Source organism: Nilaparvata lugens, chromosome 13, assembly GCF_014356525.2.
Source record: "Nilaparvata lugens isolate BPH chromosome 13, ASM1435652v1, whole genome shotgun sequence".
NCBI lineage: Eukaryota > Metazoa > Arthropoda > Insecta > Hemiptera > Delphacidae > Nilaparvata > Nilaparvata lugens.
This window is the reverse complement of record NC_052516.1, coordinates 24,412,067-24,436,815: the sequence shown is the minus strand read 5'-3', so window position 1 is coordinate 24,436,815 and position 24,749 is coordinate 24,412,067. Positions and strand designations below refer to the sequence as shown.

General features: G+C 34.6%; 1 protein-coding gene across 1 annotated transcript in view; it reads left to right on the top strand.

Annotated features, from left to right (window-relative positions):
* Nucleotides 1-24,749, top strand: part of LOC111058443 (neuroligin-4, Y-linked-like) — an 850,919-nt gene that overhangs the window by 784,909 nt on the left and 41,261 nt on the right. The window contains 1 exon segment of the mRNA XM_039440114.1: nt 5,585-5,736. Coding sequence (XP_039296048.1) covers nt 5,585-5,736 — 152 coding nt within the window.

The following is a 24,749-nucleotide window of genomic DNA, read 5'->3' as shown; positions in this document are numbered from 1 at the left end:
GTTTTCTCTTTAATATTGGAGATTATTCTGCTTATAGTTGGAGGGGAATGAATGTATTCAATTGAATACAAAGAATGTAGCTGTTTCCATTAATATATTGATTAAACACAATGTATTCATTAATACCTTGAATATCCTTATCATGCTAATATTTTCATATCTAATTCATGAAACAATATTACAGAGCGTAAAAGAAAAACCCCATTTATGCTTATGCAATTCGTCATTATTTATGCTTTATTTATTTATTTTATGTATAATTTTTACAAAGCAGCACTGATTGGTAGAGAAAAACCAAGGATACTCCTTGTATCATTTTTCTCCCAAATTTAGATAACATTTTACAAGTCCGAGATAGGGTTATGGTTTCACTTTTCTAAAATTTAGTCCATTTTCACTGAAAAAACAATGAAAAATAAGAATTGTAAATTTACTTCGAGCTTTGAATTAGTCAATGAAATAAAATAAAAGTTCTCTCTGTTTTGCATACACTGTATTGGTGTGTAAACTATGAATTGAAATGTTTTACCTCAATTTTTTGATAAGATGGTTCTTGAATACTATATCGGTCTATGTTCTCAAGTTTGAGGTCCATAGTGCGTCACTTGTTTTTTCTTCCCATTAATTTTTATATTCAAAGTTTCTAAGTTTCAAAGTTTCATAAATTTAAAGTTGTAGTTTTTATATTCAAAAGTTTATAAGTCTTCGGTTTCAAGTGAACTCTTTCCACTGTCGGTCTTTGTTTAGAGTGGGTTTCGAACTCCCTCACTCTATACGGTATTTAGCCCGGCGCCAATCAATTACTATGAATTGATAAAATAATTACTTTACTATAATTTCACTCACTGTGTGGATACTTATATTTCACTCACTGAACTAAGTAGAACTAAATAGTATTGAAGAAAAAGATAAAGATAGATAGATCAGGGTCGTGTGTAAGGGAATGTATAAAGTGAAAGGCAAAACAATGGTAAATTTGAATTTATTAGTAGACTTTAAATTTAAGAGAATTTATAAAATTGATTTAAGTATAGTAATGATTCAAAATATACAAGATTATGGAGTTTTCGAAATTACTACAGTTCAAGTTTAATTTTATACAACAAAATTTAACAAACAGTTCTTATTACTTTCATCAGGTCACTTGAAAAATAAGTAATTAAATCAAAATATTGAACAATCCTAGTTAAAAATATGATTATAGTCAAAAATAAGAGAATTGATAAATTTTAAAGAATGAATATGATTAGGGGAGCCTTGCTTTAAAAAACTATTATTTGTGCTTAGAAGTGAATTTCAACTGTAAGCTTCAAGAAATTAATTAAGATTGTGTCTTTAGATATGAATTTAAAGAGAAGTAATAATTAAGTTTGCTCTTTACTATAATGCTATAAAATTTGATATACTTATTTGGGCTTTTTAGGGTGGGGTGGTGTGGATTTGAAATGAGAAAAATTGAAAATTCTAAATACAATCTTTACCTGGCTCAGTCAATTCCCTATAGGATAATTGAAGTCTGAAACCAAAAACTCACTCCTACACTGAAAACTGTCCAAAATCCAAGAGACTCACAGCAACTAACAGCAACTCCCAGCAACTAACTTGCAAGGCATGGTCTGCCTGTTTATATACTAGAATCACGATTTTCCACCCCTCATCACCCTTCGCCCTCTAGCTCCGCCTACCCTCAAACTCATCAGCTAATATTCTGCTTACAAATTGAATTCAAATATCAATTTGAATTCACTATAATGTTTATTATGTTATATCATTTTAAACTATGGCTCCCCTTCATTATTAAAACAAATGATATCATACATTTTACCAATATTCAAACTCTAAAGTTTGGATACTGACAATTGAATGCATCGATTTGATTAATACAGTAATCAATCTTATAAATCTAATATGGCAAATACTTCAATAATAAATACATGAAATTAACAAAATACAATGTCATACAGTACATCATTACAATCGAGTTGAATAAATCAAATTAATAAGATACCAATCAATTACTACTTAATTAATTAAGCAGGTCTCTTATACTCATTGTCAACATGTTTCAATCAAATATACCTAATTTATTCTATTTATAAATTTGTCCTTAGCCTATGAATTCGGATTCAACTAACTTGATTAGCATTATATTTGTTGAATACTTTATACATATAGCCTAATCTACTTCACGCCCTAGTTTTTATAGACATGTACTCGTTTCATATTATTTTATGGTTTTATGTGATCACCATTCAAATAATTGATCATCAAATGATTGCTTCAATAATATTCATATGCTGATCACGTGGTAAAATTGTAGCATATGCTAACCACGTGGTTACATTGTAAACTACATATCTATATTTACTTCTCTCCTAACTATCTATCTATATTACTATTCACAATCTTCATTTACCTGCCATCAACTTATGCTATAGATATATACAAGGGTTAACACAAAACACAGTGGGCCATATGGTTTCTATTGTGACTGACGTTAGGAATGCTGTTAGCAAATTTCTAGGAAAGAATGATTTTGTTTCAAACTATTTTGAAAAGAATAATGACCCCTGCTGTCGTCTGGCTAGGTAGGCTATTCAAATGCATTCTCAATGGTTTCGAGAAACGGTTCTTCTTATTATTTTAGCTCTTCGAGCGTTCATATTCCTAAATACAATATGTTCAGAGCACGTGTTGCAACAAATAACAGAAATCTACAATTTTTAAATTTTAGGAGAGCACGTGGTTGCCATTTGTGGCTCACAAGCAAGTGATTGCTTAGGATCTTTGGATCTTCGAGTTCTGAGAGATCTTCAGGTCAGCAAGTCATTTGTCTTTTGGTTGTTTTCCTCACGAAACTTCTTTTTATAGTTTATATCTAAGACGTTTAGAAAGAAAGATCATATGACTAAAATGTATGAAGAATTGAATATAGACAGAAAGAGAGGAGAAGAGAGAGTATTTGAAGCTATCCGACAGATACACAGTAAAAGAGGTTGAGTTCGAGAGTGAGAGATAGTGGGAAATGAGGAAGATGCAATGTGACTAGCAGTAAGTTAACTATAAAAGCCGAGAGCATTTGAAGTTGCTTTCTCGCACCTGACGCCTCCCAACCATTACTGTTGTTAACGACTTCGATGTCCGTTCATGTTAAGTACTGTCTGGAACACCCCCTTTTATCCTTCTTGAACCCCCCTTATAACTCCCCTCATCACCCTTATACCCCCTTCTCGACCCCCTTCCAACACTCAAGGACCCTCTCTGAACCCCGTCCATTTGACCTGATAAGCGTCCTTCCATTGACCAGTAATTTCTCCCCCTCCAAACCTTTTTGTCCTTCGAATTTGTCCTCATCTGACCAACTTTTGCCTTGAAACAAATACTACCAACACTTCTCCTCATTGAAAAATGCACATTTATTTGGTCAAATTTCGTTGAGACATACACTTATTATATCTCAATTGTTTCAATAAACCAGTGGTTTTGGGAGTATTTTCTTTTAATTATAGTTGAATAAAACTGATAACAGTTGAGAAAACTGATTTTCAATATTATTGGCTCAATATGATTTATTCGAAGAAGCAAATTGAATTAGAACTCTTAGTAACCTTGAATTCTACTGAAGGTTAGATTAGGTCTACTTAAGGAAGATCTATTGTCTTTTTAAGGCCTACCTTTAGTTCTACTCAAGCTAGAGTGAACTTAACCACTCTGTTACCTCCAGCCAGTCTGTAACCTTTGTTCCTACAAATCATTCCAAAATTCACTTGATATTAGGTATACACTGATTGACATCACTTTTGCGATAATCTTCCGACACTTTTATACATTCCATGAAATAAATGAAATAATGAAAGCATATTATGCTACAATTATTTTTTCTATACAATAATTTATTAGGATCTATTGACATTTTTCTTCTGTTACTAATTTTTTGTCATAGCCATTCAATTTCAGCTGTTTTACATCCATGAAATTAAGCCGGTAAACAGCTGATTGTAGAACAAATAAGCATATGATTCTCATTGCAGCATACTATACTGTAAAGAGATCATATGTTCTCTTTACAGTCGAGTATGTTTCCTAGGTTCGAATTTGGAACAACAAAACTAGTACAAACAAAGACCTTAAAGATGCAGCCTCACATGCAGCGCTAGTATCGTACTTGGAATTGAAATCGGCCATTGAGGGGGCAACCTATAAGATTATTAAATACCAATGCCTTTGTAATCTATAGCATTACAAATATATACAGGGTGTTTCAGAAGTAGTGTCGAGAATTTTAGGGTATTGTACCTGGATGCTAGGAGACTACAAATGTCATATTTGAAGTGTCCAAAACTCAGCGGTTATCCTTATAGCTGCCATTTTGTTTTTTTCACTTAAAAATTTTTATCTCAAGAACGAAATGTTGTATTGATCTGAAATTTGGCATGAATATTTATGCTATAAAGACTCAACTATAAAAAATAAAAAAAAAAAATTTCGTTGAAATTTTTCAAAATGGCGGCCATTTTAAATTTTTGATGGCGAATATCTCGAAAACCGTCCATTTTACAGAAAATTTACAAGAGACAAAAAAGTTAGCAAATTTTTTCACGATTCCAATGATACCTAATTTATTAAGATTGGTCGAAGAATAACAGAGAAATTAATTTTTTTCGTACTGCATGTATGACCACTTTTCACCATTTAAAGATCAATATTAATTTTTTTTATAATTTCATGAAAACTGTTCTTATTACAGGAATATACAAGAATAACTTTCCTCCAAATTTTATTTTACATTGAAAAATATTAATTTCACTCAAATCGGTTCAGAAATGGAACCGATGTTTTGGAAATGCAGCTGCATACATTCTTCTTGCTTCGGTCGCATTGCCAAGAGCTGCTCCATACATGAAGTGAATATCGGTGTACTCCAGCAAACTAAATTCCATTACAATAATTAAATATTTGTGTAGAAGCAACGTAAGAAAATATTGAAACTGGAAATTTAAGATGCAGCCTCACATGCAGCGCCAGTATCGTACTTGGAATTGAAATCGGCCATTGAGGGGGCAACCTATAAGATTATTAAATACCAATGCCTTTGTAATCTATAGTATTACAAATATATATATAGATATAATATCTCGTGCTAAAATACCCCAATGGCGGCCTTCAATTTCAAGTAAGAGCTATCATTGGGAAGGCATAGGCATTGTGGGTTTATATCTCTTTAAGGTCTTTGGGTACAGATACCGCCTTTTAGCGCTCCAGGTGGAAGTTCTGTGAACTACAATCAAGAGATTCCTGATTCGGAACTCATAAACTAGGTTATGTTTATAGAATGCATGTAGTGATGTCAGCACAAGCAGGTAATGTTTTATGTTCCAAAATTATTCTTTTCTACATTATTATGACAAAAAATAGTGTAAGTTACTTGGACGTGAATGTCTTTTGCAGTGCTCAAATGAAATTCTAGTCTCGGCTAACGCCTCGACTAGAAACATCATGCTCGCCTGCAAAAGGCTCCTTCCCGTCCTTGTGACTTAAGATACTATTATAGTCTCATTTATTTTGGTATCTGTGATGTTAACAGAGAATGGGTACAGTTCATGGAGAGGAGTTACCCTACATCTTCGGAGCTCCACTAATAGACGGCTTCAGCCATTTCCCGAAGAACTACACCAAGTCAGAGGTGGCGCTCTCCGAGGCTGTTATACTGTATATTAGCAACTTCGCAAAGACTGGGTGAGTTCACATCATTATTCATTCTCAAATAATTGAATGTAGAAATCAAGTATTCTGTGAGGGCTTCTTGGAAGTTTGATTACAAAGGAATATTGTGATAAATTAAAAATAGTTTGAAATATTGGTGACTATTTGAAATAGAATCAGTACCTTTATTGCATTCAACTTATTTCAGACAGGAGTAGTCAAGACAATGAAGAGGGGCATAACATTTTTTGTAAGTCGATAGTGGAGGATACAGTATATGACGAAGATAGGAAGTATGAGAGTGGGAAGAGGAGAGAGAGAGAGGTATTTAAGAGGATATTAGATTGGAATTAAATTGTATAAGATTAGCGTTCTCTATCCATGCATGTTACGAAATATTCTGGCTTTTACACTGATCCCCATTATTATTATTATTATTAGCGTATGGTGGGGAGACCCGAGGGTAGTTCCACCACACCGTATAGTCCAAAGTTCCCTAATGGGAAACCGGACACTAAGGTTATAGTCAGCACAATACTTTGAATTTACACTTTTCACTTCGCAATGAAGTTCATTTTGATGTTAAAAAGTCCAAACATATACAAAACCGAAACAAAACACAAAACCACTAAGCCAAATTTGGAAAATATTGAATTCAGACAATAAATTTAGAGCAGAAAATTGTTTAATGTTTTATTCCCATCAAATATAATTAAACTGTCACGAAGTCAATGACATTTTAGCTCGTTATTCAACGAATTCCAGAGAGTATGAAGAATTAATTATCACAATAAAGAATGAATGCGATTTCAATGACTACAATTTTGTAATATAATATTACTCGAATCGCTGGTGTTCCAACAAATAATTGTCGACTCACTAGGCAGAATATAAAATAATATTCTTCACATCAACACACGACACGACCGAGTTAATGGCTGACGATAAAGGAGAGAGAAAGGTATGAAAGAGAAGTGAGGAGGAAAAAAGGTTTGATAGAGGATTAGATTAGATTAGATTAGATTTCTTAATTTATGTATGTTTCAATATTTAATGGATTATACACTAATTCACTATAAATAACGGTAATGCTAATTATTCAACGGATTTTACAAAGTATAGATAATTAATCAATGAGAATAAATATTGAATGCAATTAGAATAACGATAATATAAAATTTCAATGTAACTTCATATGTCAGCGATGTTTCAACAAATAATAATTGTCGATTCTTGAGAGAATGAGAATAAAGATTAAATGCAATTAGAATAACGATAATATAAAATCGTATATAACTTCATAAATCGGCGGTGTTTCAACAAATAGTTGTTGATTCTTCAAGAAGGATATAAAATAATATCCTTCCCATCAACATACGACTGGGTTGTGATAGAATGGAGCTGTTGGGAATATTATAACATGTGAATATGTGATTTGAATCATAGAAATGGGATGAATGGATAATATGGATGATATTGGAATGAGTAATAGTGAATACAATATTGCATTAATCATTCAAAATAGATAAATGGAGTAAACGTTATAGGGTGTGATTTAATTAAGATTTTAGAAATTGATTGAGTAATAATTACGATATACAGTACTAAAGAATAGAAAATGTTGAGATGAGATGATGAATGTATTATGTAAGATGGATGAATGAATGGAATGAAGAATGGAAAGGCAGGGAGATTAGAATATTTGTCATGCAGTGCTCTAGGGTTGGACAGACTCAGTCATTTTCTCTATAGGATATTTTTTTAAAGACAAGATAAAGCCCGCTCGGCTCTCAATGCATCTAATAGAGTTGGGAGGAGAGAGAGAGAGTGAGAAGAAAGAGGTGAGAGGGAAAGCTTGGTAAGTGAACAAGATGTGAAGAGCATTAGCTGAGAAGAAGAGGGAAAACTAGAGTTTTGCGTGGCAATAGTGCAAGAAGTATATGACAAAGAGAACTAGAGAACCAGAAACTTTAAGATGAAAAACGATTGAGAAAATCATATTAAAAGAGGGAGAGGACGATGAAAAGTATCATAGAGAGAGTGATAGAAATGGAATTAATGGATAAAAAAATAATAAATCTTGACAGATGGAAAACGGTGAAGGGGATCTGATGAAAAAGGAGAGAGGGAGTAATAAGAAGTTTGACAAAGATAAGTAGAAAACAAGAATATTCACAGATGAAAAAGAAGGAGGAAGTTCAATGGGAAAAGAGACAGAGGAAGTCCGATGGGAAGAGAATCCATTTGGCGGAAGAATACTAATGGGATAATGATAGATGTAGCCTCCAATCAGCGCAAGAAGAGTTGAATGGATAACAACGACTGAGAGAAATAATGGTGACAGGGCGGATGATATTACCAGCGGCTAGAACCAGGGATAATGATGTTGTGTATTATAGGAAGTGTAGGAATGAGAGGGAACAAGGAAGGAAGAGGGTGTTAGGAAGGAAGAGGGAGCGAGAAAGGATTAGAGAGAAGGAAACGGAGGACAGGGAGTGGAGAGAGGTATGGAGGAAGAGGGAAAAAGGAAAGTGGAAGAGGAAAAGGGAAGGTGGAAGAGGGAAAAGGAAGAAGAGAGAGGGTGAAGGAAGAGGGAAAAGGGTAGAAGAGATGAGAAAGAGGGGAGAGGGAATGAGTAAGAGGGATAAGGAAAGGAGTAAGAGGGGTTAGGGAAGGAGGAAGAGGGAAAATGGAAGGAGGAAGTGGGAAGAAGGAAGAATAGGAGGAGAGAGAGGAGGAGGAAGGAGGAAGTGGGAAGGAGGAAGAATGGAAGGAGGAAGAGGAAAGAGGTAATGTGGAAGAGTGAGAAAGGTAGCAGGAAGAGAGAATGATGAAGAAGGAAGAGGGAAGGAGGGGTAAGAGAAGGAGGAAGTGGAGAGGAGGAAGAGAGGGAAAAGAAGGAGAAGAGAGGAATAGAATGGTGAAGAGGTAAGAGGGGATGAGGGAGAGAGAAAAGTGAAGGAGGAAGAGGGAAGGAGAAAGAAGGGAGTGGGAAAGAAGAGGAAGAGTGAGAAGGGAAGGAGAGGAGAGAAAAGGGATTGAGGAAGAGGGAAAAATGAAGGAGGAAGAGTGAATGAGAAGAACGGAGAGTGTAGGAGGAAGTAGAAGAGGAAATGAGTGAGAGGGAAGAGTTAATGAGGGAGAGGGAGAAGTAACGGACGAAGAGTGAAGGAGGAAGAGTTGAGGAGGACGAGTGAGAAGGGTAGGAGAGGAGAGAAAAGAGAATGAGGAAGAGGGAAGAGTGAATGAAGACGAGGGAGGGAGGAAGAAGGAAAAAGGGAGAGGGAGTGATGAAGATGAAAGGAGGGAGTGGTGAAAGGGATGGAAGAAGAGGTAATAGGATAGGAAGGGAATGGAAATTGTCAAAATAAGATGAAGTTGAACAAGGATGGGGGAACGAGGAATAGTGAAGTGGGAAGAGGTATGGAGGAAGTGGGAAGAGGGATTAAAGGGAGTGAAACGTGTCAAAATAAGATGATGTTGGAAGAAGTGATTGGGGGGGGGGGTATGGAGGACACCCAGTTTCCAGTTTCCTGATTTATTGACCAGCGGTTATCATTAACAAGGCTTCTGTGGCCCCTTTCACTTGGATGGCTATGCGACCTGGTTTGTTTTTATGCTCTTCCTGTATGTTTTTTCTTCTTCATCATGTTCTCCTTATCCTTCCTCCTCATTTCTCATCATATTCCACTTCTTCTCATCCTGCTTCATATCCTTTGATTAATCATTTCTTCCTAATCTCGTTGAGTTTGTTCTAAATCCCGAATTTGGTTTGTTTTCATGCTCTTCCTCTATTATTCCTCTTCTTCTCCGTCATGTTCTTCCCCGTCATTCTTCCCAAAGAATGGACATTGATATGTCCAAAGCTCCGCCAATTTATGTAGATGCATAACAATATGATTATTATCGATAGTTATTATATTACAAATTGCTTTTTCATATAATATACAGTTCAATAGTTATTTTCTTAGTCTATATTATGTAAATTCATCTATAACTTTGCTGTATTGTAAGCTATTGTATACAAGTGTATAAGCCAGTATATATTGTAATCTACATAAATAAAGTACTCAATCAATCAATCAATCAATGTTCTCCTTTCCCTCTCTTCTAATTAATCTTCATATTTATTCCCTTTTTATTATAGGTCACATCCTTTGATTTACTATTTCTTCCTATTCTCGTTGAGTTTATTCTTAAAACTGAAATTTGATTTGTTTTTATGCTCTTCCTCTATTTTTCTTTTTCATCTCCATCATGCTCTCGTTTTTCTTCCTCCTGATTTCTCTTCATATTCTCTTCCTTCTCATTCTGTTCTTCATCCTTTAATTGATTGACTATTTCTTCCTAATTTCGTTGAGTTTGTACTAAATTGTGAAATTTGGTTTGACCAATGTTCTTCCTCTATTTTTCCTCTTCTCCACCATCATGTTCTCCTTTCCATTTTTCCTCATTTCTCTTCATATTCTCTTCCTTTCCATTCTGTTTCAAAACCTCTAATTGAGTATTTCTTCCCAATCTCGTTGAGTTTGTTCTAAACCCTGGAATTTGACTTTGATAATGTTCTTCCTCTTCTTTTCCATCATGTTCTTCTTCTCCTTCCTTCTCATTTATCTTCATATTCTCTCCCTTCTCATTCTGTTCCATATCCTTTGATTGATTTTGAATGAAAAAGACTGAGAAATTGTCCTTTGATTGATTGACTATTTCTTCCTAATCTCGTTGAGTTTGTACTAAATCGTGAAATTTGATTTGACTAATGTTCTCCTCTATTTTTCCTCTTCTTCTCCATCCTTTTCTCCTTTGCTTCCTCCTCATTTCTCTTCATATTCTCACTCTTCTCATTCTGTTTCATACCTTTCGATTGATTATTCCTTCCTTATCCAATTGAGTTTGTTCTGAACCCTAAATTTGTTTTTCGATTGAGGAGTCAAATCAAATAAATCAAAGGAATCCCCTCAAAACAATACATCCGTATGTATAAATGAAAATCAAGTGAATGTTTCTTAAAGAGACACTAATTTATCATATATTGTTGTATCCCCTATTAATTATATTCCCTATGAAGACAAAGCAGGTGATTTTATATAATATTCATTTTTAATTCTTCTTCTCTCTCCTCTCTACATGAAGATTTCCAATCTAATCTGATCTCCTTCTCATATCTTCTATTCCCCTTCATCTCATCCATCTTGCTCCTTATTCTTTCTATCCTTCACGCACTTCTATCATCTATTCTTCCTTCAATTTTCTCCTCTCTCTTTTCACTCAGTTCCAATAATCTTGATGTTGAATTGAAATAGTGTCATACTAAACTAACTTATCAGATATGAGTTCTTCTGTACTGTTGACAATTTTATTTTTGTTAATATTATGTAATAGTATGTATGAACTTATGTAGAGAACAAATGAATTCGAATTTAGAAAAGGAACGAGAATCAAGCAAGCAATTCCTAAAACTTAGAACCTCTTGGGATTCCACAAGTTAGAGCTGATTGTAATCACCTCTACAAAATATAAAAATTATAAATTTAGTATTGAGTTGGTGATTTTTGTCACTAGTACAACATATCAATATTTCGAAGTGATTTTCTCTTTCCTTTAGGGCTACTTTCAATAAAAACCAATTTCTGGGACTCAGGGGACCTTGGAACGTATAGAAATTTGGAAATTGGGATAACTTAATTTTTTTCAGAGAGCAATATTCTTTCCTTACATATGATAGCAGAGGGCAAGGAAAGAGAAAATCAAAATATAAATTTGAGTACACTTTCGAATTATTCATCAAACTCTTTGAGGCATGGTGGTCACTCCAGCACTAACCACCAGTTTTCGTCATTATTTGTATGGTGGTTATAATGCTGACCACCTAGTTCATCGTCAACTACTCAGTTAAAGTAGTAATATTTTCTGGTTAAATCATTTGGAATCATTATTTTTTATCTTCAAGAATTCTTCAAACTTTGTAAAAAGAACGTGCATGATAGCTCAGCATCATAGCACTAATTCAAATAAGCCTGTCAGCAGAAAATTATTCAAAACCTGTTTATCAAATCTTGAAACTGTACTGTTTATTAATTATTATTACTGCTCATTATATTTCAAATTTGATACTTTATTTCCTGATTTCGATTATTTCTCTAGCCCTCCAGATTTTGTGTTTCTTGTTGAGCACCGATCAAAAACGATCATTGAAATAATTGATCCAAATCTGGTTCAAGGAACAGATATAAGTGGAAATATTAAGTGGGGTCAGATCGAGATCATACGTTCTCTGTCCTTACCTGCTAATATATCAGCTCCTATCTGTGCCCTACTTTGACTTAGGAATAGAAGTTTCTACCACAGAGCAGAAACACCTACAGCGTAAAGAATCACACAATAGAGCCTGAAACTTGGGAAAGATTCTGTCCGCGAAGTATCTTCCGAACGGCATTTGGTATATCAAACCTATCTCAGACCGTCGGAATTTCAGTGGCGCAATCCCGCAAATTATATGCACCAAGTTCTTTGCTCGACCTGTTTGATTTTGTACACTGTCTACAGTACAGGTACTAATTTAAGATCTCTGAATCTAGTGTCTAGCAATTGCTACACTACGACTTATACCTGCAAGGAACATTATTCTCACACAGATAGTCATTGAACAGATCAAGCAGGAGTTTATGCCTCCTATTAAATCAAATCTTATACTGAATCTTTCAGCCTGGTGTTCTATAGTATTCATCCGCACACTCATAAATTTGAGATTACAACACCGAGGACTTAGTGTAAGATTTTATACCTGTGTGACGTCTCCGTCTGGGGCATTACTCAAGTCAAAAACCAGGAACCCCCCAAGGAGCGTTACAATATATAGAAGTGAGTGGGATATTAGAATTATCCACTTCTGTGAAATCAGAATATTTGATAGAGACTTCCATATTCGAATTATTAATTCCATGAAAACCCATTTCCAAGTTCATGTATTTCCATGACGTCCACGTATTTTCTCTAAATAAATTTGAAACTGCGTAAAAAGTGGAAGCCCAGAGCGTGATACGATGGTGAGCTTACTACCAACATGTAGGCCGAACTCATGAATACAATGCAGCTTACACGGATTAGTGAGAGAGCGTCATAGTCATTAATCAGAGAGAGCTACGAGTTGGAAACCCACCAAACGACTTTTGTAGAAAAATATTTGTGCCATAACAATATTTGGGAAAGCCTCCTCTTCATACTGTACTAGGCTCAGCTTTTTTTGTGGCTTTACATGCTCAGAGAGATTCTGAAATATATTTTAGGTCTGATGTTTTTTACTGTGGTATTTCATTTACTTTAGAGTGGGTTGTTGGAATCAGTGTTGTGATTCGAGATGGTGATAGGAAGAAGCTATTGAAGCTATTATTATCGAAGTTTTCAAGGTTATTGAGAAAGAATATTAATGAAGCTCTCATCGGCAACTCATTGAATATGTTTCATTGATGATACTATAAACTATTCCTAATTTTTCTCTACTGTGGTATTTCATTCACTTTAGAGTGGGTTGTTGGAATCAGTGTTGTGATTCGAGATGGTGATAGGAAGAAGCTATTGGAGATATTATTATTGAAGTTTTTAAGGTTATTGAGAAAGAATATTAATAAAGCTCTCATCGGTAATCCATTGATGATATTTTCCACTCATTACCATTTATTATTTAAGAATATTCTTACTATGGAAATGGAGATGAATATCGAACTAGAAGGAGAACATGTAGCCACATATTCTCAGTCACACCCTTACTGATGGAAAAAGTAGATTAGAAAGTGATCATGCACAATCCTAGTAGTTCTGTGAACAGTAGACCTCGCGCTCAGTGAGTTACCTGTTGTTATGTCTTCTCAAAAATTAATAAATAATTCATCAATTAAAAATGTCTAGAAGAAATCCTAAATAAACATAGAGCTTTCTGTCCTATATCGTCCCGGAATGTGAGTGTGAGCGCTGTTGTCAGGTCTGGCTGCAACTGTCTACAACGTTGATGGAAAGATACAATTTTCAAGATGTTCGATGTTTTTGAGCCGTTAGTATTATAGTCAGCTGTCTACTAACGTTAATGGAAAGATACATTTTCAAGATGGTTCGATGTTTTTGAACGGGTAGTATTATAGTCTACTAGACAGCTGATTTATGATGAATAATTCTATAGTCTGATTTTTACGGTAATATTGGCGTATGAAAGAGGCTCCTTTTTCCTTTTATATTATCTTTGGAATGCAGAATTTCCAAAAACCTTGTATATACATCGACGCGCAATTAAAAAAGGAACATACCTGTTGAAAATCCATTACCGCGTTTCGCCGTAAATGCGCAACGTATAAACATAAAAACATTCAAACATTTAAACATTAAGAGAAATGCAAAACCGTCGACTTGAATCTTAGACCTCACTTCGCTCGGTCAATTATTGAAGTTATAAAGGTTATTGAGAAAGAATATTAATGAAGCTCTCATCGGCAACTCATTGAATATGTTCCATTGATGATACTTTGAATTATTCTTAATTATTGTTCTAACTATGGAAATGAGGATAAAAATTGAACTAGGAGGAGAACATGTAGCCGAATATTTTCAGTCACACCCTTACTGATGAAACAAAGTAGATTAGGAAAAAAAATCATATTTAGTTGATCATACCCTGACCCTTAATTCGAAAAAAGTATCTATCTTACATTCTCTCCAAATAAGACTGGTCTCCCAAATAATTTGAATGAGCTGATAATTCACTCATTAAGTGAATGTGGGGACACTTCTGTCTGTGATTGTCCAATAATAAAATCGGTTACAAACACTGGATTTCTGGGTGTCCTTCTGGATTGTCATTCAAGATGGGATGTACAAATATTATGTGCTTCTGTGTACACGATATCTCATCTCCTAATTAACGGAATGATTTGAAATTTGGAACTTAAGGTCCTTACAATATAAGGATCAGACAAAAACAATTTCGATCAGATGCAGTTTAAGATGGCGGCTAAAATGGCGAAAATGTTGTCAAAAACAGGTTTTTTCGCGATTTTCTCGAAAACGGCTCCAACGATTTTGATTAAATCCATACCTGAAATAGTCATTGATAAGCTCTATCAATTTCCACAAGTCCCATATCTCTAAAAATTTCAGGAGCTCCGCCCCATCTATGCAAAGTTGGATTTTAGATTCCCAATTTTCAGGCTTCAGATACGATTTGAACAAAAAAATTCGAGTGGAGTAGATTGAGCATAAAAATCTCTACAATTAATGTTGAGTAATATTTTCACCTAAAATTGAAATTAAGCTCGAAATTCGAGAAAATATGATTATCCAATTGCAAACTGTTGATTCTCCTAAAACATTCACTATGAAGAGATATCAGACCTCGTATGTCTCCAGCATTATTGTCCTGACACCAGCTGGCTTAGATCTTTGTTTATAAGTAGACTTGTGATGCGCGTGAACACTAGCGTCAGGTGATCAATTCTAATAACTGCAAGGAAAGTTGTGTGAGTGCGCCACACCAGATTTTTTTGATGTTGCAAAATGAACCTTGTTTTCCCAGGGAATAAAACCTGGAAAACTAAACCCGGTGAAATGATAACAGTTTATTCTGTTGCTGGAAAATTGGACATCGAATTAAAAAGTAATCGTTGATCATGAATCAATCGCTAATAATTTTCAGCACATCTAACCGGAGATCTAACATTGATTAACTTTATTTCAACTGTCGGAAAACCGCCTACACTCGATCACCTAACCTCATGAATAAAGATGAGAATCAACTCAGAAGTGGAAAGACTCCCAGTTCCATCAAGAATTTTTTCCATCAAAACTTCTCGAGAAAGTTCAGTGAGATCCCATCTTTTACCCGACTCTATCCCTTCAACCCAACACACCAAATCATAACTCCAATCATCAGGCGGTTTTTTGCCATTCGTATTTGATAACGTCCTCTTGATATTCACATTTATTTTCCAACAAAAACGAATCATACAGTTCTTTATTGATTCACACGATAAGTATATTATCAAAATAATAGTGAGAGAAATAATAAAGATGCGTACAGATATGCAGTATGTACAGTTTGCTAATAGATAATAAACTTTCATGGTATGATCATATACATAAATTAAAATCAGAAATGTTAATTTCCATAAGGAACTTCCACTTTAAAAGAAATATGTGTCCAATATATTTTCTAGTACATTTTTGTATCATACTCTGGTTGAGTCAAGAATTAATTATGGAAACATATGTTATGGAAGTGCATATCAACAAATTTGAAACCTATTATTGTAGCACAAAAGCATTTTTATAAGATTGATAATGTGGCAAGCCAAGGATCGAACACTCGCTACCCCTGTTCAGATCCCTTAATGGATTACCAGTCACATATTCCTTTTTGTTTAAAGCAGTTTTGGATACTTTCAAAAATAAAAGTCAATTGACAAACCAAACCCATATCGCTGATTATAATGTACGCTATAGAAATAGAGTTCAATTACATAAACCTAGGCTTGAGCATAACAAAATATTTTTCAGATATGTAGGTGGTAAGCTTTACAATGCCTTTTAACCAGACTTACAGGAGTGTCAATATAGCGAAATAGTAAAGGCCAGATTAAAAAAATTCATTGTTGCGATTGATGATACACAGTTGTTTTTATGAAGGTTTTCATGCTCGAAAGTTGATATTTTGTTTTTCATGTTTGATTTAGTTCTTGTATGGTTGGGACTTTGAATTATTTATGCAGTTATATTGTGTTATAGCACTAATATTTTGCATGGCTTCATATTTTGACTGAAGAATCGATAATTATCATTTGGAATGTGCTGTCCGCACGGAGAACTGTTTAAATTGCAATATGATTTATTATTTTATTTTCAATTTTTTTCTCTTGATTCTTTTTTGAAATTTTGTAGTATTTCAAGGTTTTGTATATTATCAATTTGAGACTCTCTATATTTCTTCTCTCATTTTTTTCTATATTTTGTTTGATCATTTTCTATTGTGATTAAATATACGAAGAAAGGCCACACACAGGATTACCTTTGGGGCTTCATTTAGACTATAATGATAAACATGTATTGTGCATGCGTGGGTGTTTGCTACACCAGTTATGTTATTTTATTTCAATTTGTTTGTACAATGTTTGTTTTTGGTTGAATAAATTATTATTATTATTATTATAAAAAAAGATTTACGCGCCGCGAAAATGAGCAATTCACTTTTAATCAGCTGACTATATCTGTATTTTTACAGATTTAATTGCTCATGTTCGCGGCGCGTATATCTGTACGCACGTAGGTAACCTTGTGCTATTCCTCTCCCAAATTTAGATCATGTTACACATAGTCCAAGATAAGTTAAGTCGGCTCAACTCACACTCACACTCACTCAGGTCGAGAAGGGACTCGACTCTAGTCGAGAGCATGTGTTTCCAAATGGTGACACTCAGACCAATCGATTCTAGTCTCCGCGACGTCACCATTTGAAAACACATGCTCTCGACTAGAGTCGAGTCCCTTCTTGACTTGAGTCGCGTAAGTGTGAGTTGAGCCTAAAGGTGCGTACAGATATACGCGCCGCGAACGTGAGCATTCCACTTTCTATCAGCTTACTATATCTGTATTTTTACAGAAACGGTAAGATACAGATATAAAAAGCTTGGCATCAGCTGATTAAAAATGAATTGTTCATGTTCGCGGCGCGTGAATCTGTACGCACCTTGATAGTTGTTCGCTTCAAAAAATTTACAGTACTTAATTATTATCACAGAGTGGATTTCTAAATTTGGATGCTTCAAAACCAAACATAGAAGAAATATTTCACATTATCATCACTCAAATAGGAAATATTCACATATTGAAGAGATAATTTCTAAGGACCAAAAAACAAACATTATAATTTGTATTTAAAATATAATTATGTAATCTATGATATGATACAGTAAAGAACTATTACGCATTATCACGTCTAAACTACTCAACTGATTAACTTGAAATTTCGCATAAATAGATTCTTTATCTACCGGGATGGTTATAATGCCTTTTTTCAATTGTCAAAGATCTTATTACGTCAACTTTCCAGTTTCTCAATTTTTTAATTAGACCGTTTCGGACACGTGTTACCTGCTGGTACGTATATTATAAAACTATGTCTAAAATATAGGTGATGCCTATTATAAGACAATTTTTTGGGCATTCCAAGCTTTCTAAGAAATTTTATCCATCCCACTCATTTACGTGTGTGATTGTACTCTTCTATTTTTTTTATTGGAGTTCACAAAAGAATTGAAAAGAACGAGGAGAATGTCACAAAAAAAGGAGAAGCGAAAAAAGTCGGATGAAGAGGGGGAAATGATAATAAAGGATCAAGAGCCGAAGAAAACGTTCACTGGAAGGAGAGAACAAAAAAAAAAGATTGTTCAAGGAAAGCAATATCTCTTTCTAAAGAATAGTAGAGAGAAAGTGAGAAAAGGAGTAATAGCCGAATAAAATCACTTCTGAGAGTGTTTGGTGATGTAAAGCAATGAGTAAGTTGGAGTTGTTTTACTTGAGGATTCAGTTGTATATCCTAAAAAAGGAGAAGAAAAAGAGATGGAAAAGAAATGAAGAGATGTACAAGCGTGAGAGAGAAAGAGTGAGTGAGATATGATAATGCAGAATGAGAGAGAAGTGAGTAAAATGTAATGTATAAGAGTGAGTGTATAAGGATTGAGTGAGATGTGATGTAGAAGAGTGAGAGAGAATGAGTGAGATATAATAAAGCAGAATGAGAGAGAAAAAGTGAGTAGGATGTAGTGTATAAGAGTGAGAGATAAGGATTGAGTTAGATGTGATAAAGTAGAGTGAGAGAGAAGAAGTGAGTAAAATGTAGTATAAGAGTGAGTGTATAAGGATTGAGTGAGATGTGATGTTGAAGAGTGAGTGAGATGTGATAAAGCAGAATGAGAGACAAAAAGTGAGTAAGATGTAATGTATAAGAGTGAGAGATAAGGATTGAGTTAGATGTAATAAAGTAGAGTGAGAGAGAATAAGTTCGATGTGATAAAGTAGAGTGAGAGAGAAGTGACTAAAATGTGATGTATAAGAGTGAGAGATGAAGATTGAGTGAGATGTGATGTATAAAAGTGAGAGAGAAAGAGAGATTGAGGAGAGGAACTATGTATGAGAGTGAGAAGCGAGTTAAAGTGGGGGCGTAACCGCTAAGAGATCTGAAGAGGGTACGTTCTATGCATTGTGATAGTAAGATGCTTTCAGTACAGCTTCGTGAGTAAGTGAGATCATAGAGTTAGAAAGTGAGACCATAGAGTTAGTTGGTGAGTGTGATGGTATAGAAAAAAAGTATAAGCTAGCTTAAGCTATATTATCTCTAAGGTGAGACTCAGCTTTTAACATCTATCTGTAAGAATAGAAAGAATTGTTGCATTTGGTTGCGATTATACTCTGTACAAAATAACTTCTGACTTGGGAGGGACATGCGCAACAGAGAAGGCAAACAGATGTATGAATACAAGCATAGAGAAACAATAGCATAAGTATAGTGAGGTCCACGTTAAAATGACAGTATTTGATCAACTTTGGTTTTGCTATCCTTGTCTATCATTTGACAAAGCCGGTGGTACTATCCTTTTCTAGGTCCACAATGATGCCAATTATGATTTTGACAGTGTAGAATTATAATTAATTTATTAATGCAGAGAATCGGCATCGCTATTCTTCTATCTTTATCCACTGTCATTATAACGTGGACCTTACTATAGATATTCCATTGTATAGGGCGTTTATGTCGCAACTTTTACTGTTATCTCAAACCGATTGTCGAATTTTACTGTTTTGTTGAGGTGAGAGTAGTATGAACGGCACAATATGAGAGACTACCAGTGTCACACAGCTTCACGGGTAACAATTACATGAACTATCGGCTTGGGATAACAGTAAAAGTTGCGACATAAACGCCCTATACCATGGCATATCTACTTATGCTATTGTTTCTCTATGATACAACGGCGACGAAGTCACCGTTCCACCGTTCAGCGTTCTCTAATTTCTAGTGAGTATTCAAGCGCTCATGTTCAACTTACGGAGTTTCCTGTCTGGAAGCCTACACTTGACTGACTCAAATCGTCAAATTGGCAACTGCGCTTCTACCTACAACTCTATCCGTCACTGTAATTGGCTGATCTCCATCCATTTCTCTGCGCTGGATATTCCTCAAAAGTTTTAGTGCAATTAAGCTGAGAGAGTTGATAGGGATTGGAGGAAAGGGAAATGGAGATAGTGTTGAAAGAGAGAAGTTGAATATTTATTTATTTATTCGTGGATACAATATTACAAATCATATAAAATAATATGATTGGGTAGGAACAACAGACTTGGACCAAAACTATTCCATTCCCAAATTTTGATAATGTTACAGGTCGATAAAAATAGGTTATGTTTCTATTATAATGACGGAACTGGATGAATTATAATCTAGTTTTGAGGTGGGAAAGAAGGGTGAAGAGGAAGGTATAGAGGGATAGGAGTAATATGAGAAAGGAATCAGGGGATGGATATTGAGGAGATAGAAGAGGCGATAGAGATTGGGGAGTTGAAAGTGATGGAAGAGGTGGAAGAGGTAGACGAGAGGGAGAAATGAGATGATTGGGTGGATATTGAAAAATAGTGGTTGATTGATTGATTGATTGATTGAGTACTAAATTTATGTAGATTACAATATAGCCTGGCTTATACACTTATATACAATAGCTTACAATACAGCAAAATTATAGATGAATTTACAAAATATCAACTAAGAATAATATATTTCGCAACTAGAGCAGAAAATGAGATTTTTCCGGCTCGAGATCGGTTTTCAAGTCCGAGGCCGTAGGCCGAGATTGAGAGCCGGAAAAACATTCTTGCCCGTGGTGCGAACGCTATTTTCCGCTACACACAAAAATAAACAATATATATAATATATATATATATATATATATATATATGAGAATAGTTGTTTACCAAGCACTTCCGAAAGCAGAAGTGGAAGATGATAGCTCTAGCAAATCTGAGGTAATCTGAATATCAGGAAATTGTCCAAGTATTTTCCATTCTGATTTGTCTTAATAACCTAAAATATGATGTTCAATTATGTGGGAGGTTGAGTTAATACTTTTTTATTCTTTCAAATGACAATAAGATGGTATTATCATGAATGTTTCAATTATTGAATTTCTTAGTTCTATGTTAGCGGCTGGAAAGGGTACTCTTTCCGGCCTAGGCCGGAAAGAAACCTGTTCTGACGTCAGACGAGAGTCGTCTGCAAACAATGTCTTTCAGATCTACGTAGGGACTGGAAAACAGCTGCTTTCTGTGCAGTGTGGCGAAAAATAATTATTGAGCTGTATATCATATGAAAAAAAGCAATCTGTAATAACTATAGATAAAATAGATAATATGCATCTTCATATAAATATACATAGAAATATGTCATGCATCTTCATAAATTGGCGGAGCTTTGGACATATCAATGTCCATTCTTCGGAAAGAATATTCAAAGTATCCTTCCCACTAACTCTCTACCAAAAGTGGGAGATATAAACAAGGAATTAGAAAATGATTAGACAGAGAAGAGAATGATGAAGGTTCTAGATAGAAGAGAAGGAACGGCATGAATAAAAATATATAGAGACCAGTTTTATAGCATTCAGAGCAATATTAGAGCAACACTAGTTGTATTGGAGGCCTAAGATCCAGCAGTTGTTTTGGAAAACTATGTCTATTTATTTATTTATGGAGACAACAGGTTACCCCTAATATGTCTCCTCCACAAATACAACAATACAAGATTATTATACAATGAGCAATGTAACTTACAATTGCAACGATGTTGAAAGAAAAAAAACTATAGAAATACAAGAGAAGGAAAAAATACAAGAAAATTATCATAAAATGGAATATAGAAATGAAAAGATTCTAAAATTAAAATAAAAATGTTACAAAGAATGGATAAGACTAACAAATGAATGTCAGAGGACTGATACCTGCCAATGAAGCAAGAAAATGAGTAAGAAGTACACAGTGCAATATATACACACCTATATACAGCAACAAATAATCGACAACACGACTGAGCAAGGACATCTCACAATAGACTGTTTAATATTCTATAAAATTTTTCACGAGAGAACCAGAAGATGTCCAGTTGCTCAGAGAAACAGTTGAAAAGTCTTTGAATTCTGTTGACCGGAGAATTATAGTGACTCACAGTTCTGGACCGGGGCACAAAAAAAGAGAAAGTGGAGCGACGTGATATGGTAGATATATAAATATTGACATATGAAAGCAAATATGGGGAATCTATCTTATTATTTGATAAGTTATGAAGGAAAATTAAAGACTTAACATCTCTTTTTTGTTTTTAATGATTTCAATTGGAAAATATTTCTCAGACTGTCAGAGGGAAAGTCAAACGGACAAATAATGTTCCAGATCACAGTAGGATCACATTCGAGTTAGTGAATTAAGGATAGGAGATATAGGAGTAATATTAGAATCCAGGTTCAATGAGCAGGTTGAGTTTGAGGGAAAAAGGAAATAAGGATCAGAAGATAACAATTGGGAGAAGAAGAATAAAGTGATAAACAAGGAGGAGTTTTAGCAGCGTGAAGTGCGGAGAAAATCATTTGAGGAGAAGTAGGAGGAGTAGCATCAGAGTATGTCTACAGGTGAATGGAGAAGAACATGATGGAGAGAATAAGAAGAAGAAGAAGAGAGAAGAGAAGAAGAAGATGAAGAAGAAGAAGAAGAAGAAGAAGAAGAAGAAGAAGAAGAAGAGAAGAAGAAGAGAAGAAGAAGAAGAAGAAGAAGAAGAAGATGATGATGATGATGATGAAGAAGAAGAAGTGGGAGGAGTAACATTGGAGTACTTTCACAGGTAAATGGTTGAGAGAGAGCGTGGTGCTGACTTCTCCATCATTCTCCACAAGACGGATAATAGTCTCCTTTGTTCTGCTCAGGCAAGATCCCAAGGGAATAACACTAAGAGAGAGTTAGAGTGAGAGAGAAAGAGGAGGTTACTTGCAGAGAAAGTGAGATGTATGGAGGTGAGAGAGTACGTTCTGTGCGGGTGAGAATGAGATGGAGATAGGGAAGAGTAAAAGAAAGTGAGATGTATGGAGGCGAGAGAGTACGTTCTGTGTGGGCGAAAATGAGATGGTGATAGGGAAGAATAAAATGTGGAGAGTTAAGATGTTGACTGAAAGATAAAGCTCCGTATGGAAATGGTGAAGATAAACAAAATGACGAGAAGGAAGATGTGAAGAGGAGAGGGTAGAGGATGAGAAATACCAAAAAATGAGCAAGGGAAAGAGAAAGAGAAGTGTAACTGTTGAGGGACAAAGATAATTATAAAGGAGAGAGAGAAAGTTTCCTACGAATGAGAAGGGGGTGGAAAGTGGTGAGTGATCTTCAACGAATAGAGATGATGAAAGGGTGGAAATGCTTCGTATGAGGAATTTTGGGAGTGAGAAAGAGGGCATTAAACAATGATGATGGAAGATGTAGGATACATGGGATACATAATAAATTATAATCAATAAAAACAATAAAAAAATGAAGTACCCTTTCATTTGAAACATTTTTGAAAACCTGAAATATTTTGAACATTTCAAGTTTTGAAATCTTTTGAATAAGAGCGTACTTCAATTTTTTATATTGTTTTTATCAATTTTAATACAAGTGGATTGATTTTATAATAAAGTTTATCTAGCTTCTTTGAATAATTTTCATGTATATACATTTTTATGTATAGAAGAGAGAGAGATGGTTCTGTAAGAGTAAGAATGGAAGAGAGTAGGAAGAGAGTGAACGAGAAGGAGAAATATGTATAAAGGAGTAGTGGGAAAGTTGAGTTTGAGTGAGAATTTGAGGGAGCAAACAGAGAAGGATGAAAATAGTTTCATAGAAGAAGTAAATGATTGTTATGGGTATGAGTAGAAGGGAGGAAGAGAAGGATGATCAGGAGAGAAGGAAAATAGATCACTGATGAATAAAATGTTTTCTATAAGGAGGAACAGTGAATTGGTTTGATTTAAGAGTGGGAGAAATAACGCATGAATAAGAGAGGGAGGAAAAATCGAGAACGAGAAAGAACGAGAAGGATAACCAGTGAAAAATAAAGATGTAAACAGGAGAAAGAGAAGATTCTGTATGAGTGAGAATAAGAGAAAGATAAAGATAACTAGAGAAGAAGAACAAGACAAAAACAGTACGTGGATTAGTCTTCACGTCTTCACTTTTATCTGTGTTTATAAGACGCCCACGTAAACCTGCACTTACCGGCTGGAATAAGTGTCTTGTCGAGTACCTTGTTCCAGAAATATCACGTGGTTGAGGATTTTCCCTGTCTTACTTTTTTCCTGAACTATTCATTCTGAACATTTCAGCTTTATGATACACAAATCGAGAATATGATAAGGAGAGGAGCATTAGGCTTTGCTCAGAACTGTTCCTTTCCCAAATTGGAAAGGAGTCTTGTAGTTGTTCAATTCACAGAATTTTCAGTTCAAAGAATCAGGTTCAAGAAGTAAAGATTTGGTATGACAAGTTGATTCTTTGATTTTCTGTAAGGCAGTTGAAGGAAGGAAACTGCGCATGCCTGAATGCCTGATTCCTTATTGAAAAGTAATCATGATTATGAATTTTTTATATTGTGTCGATGAATGTATGAATGAATTTATGGTAATTTATTTCTTGTGTAGTTGAGAAGTTGATATTGTAGTAATTATTCATATTAACTAAAGAGACCAAGTAATTGACAAAACCACAGATGGTTTTCGCAATCAGCATGCCTGATTGCTGTATTCCTCATTACAAGATAATCATGATTATGAATAATATTATTATATTGTGTCAATGAAGGTATGAATGAATTGATTGTGATTTATTTTTTGTGTAGTTAAGAAGTTGATAATGTGGTAATTATCCTTATCAACTAAAAAGACTAAGAAATTGTCAAAAACAACAGATTTATTTATACTAAAAAAGACCGGTTTCGTTTGTTA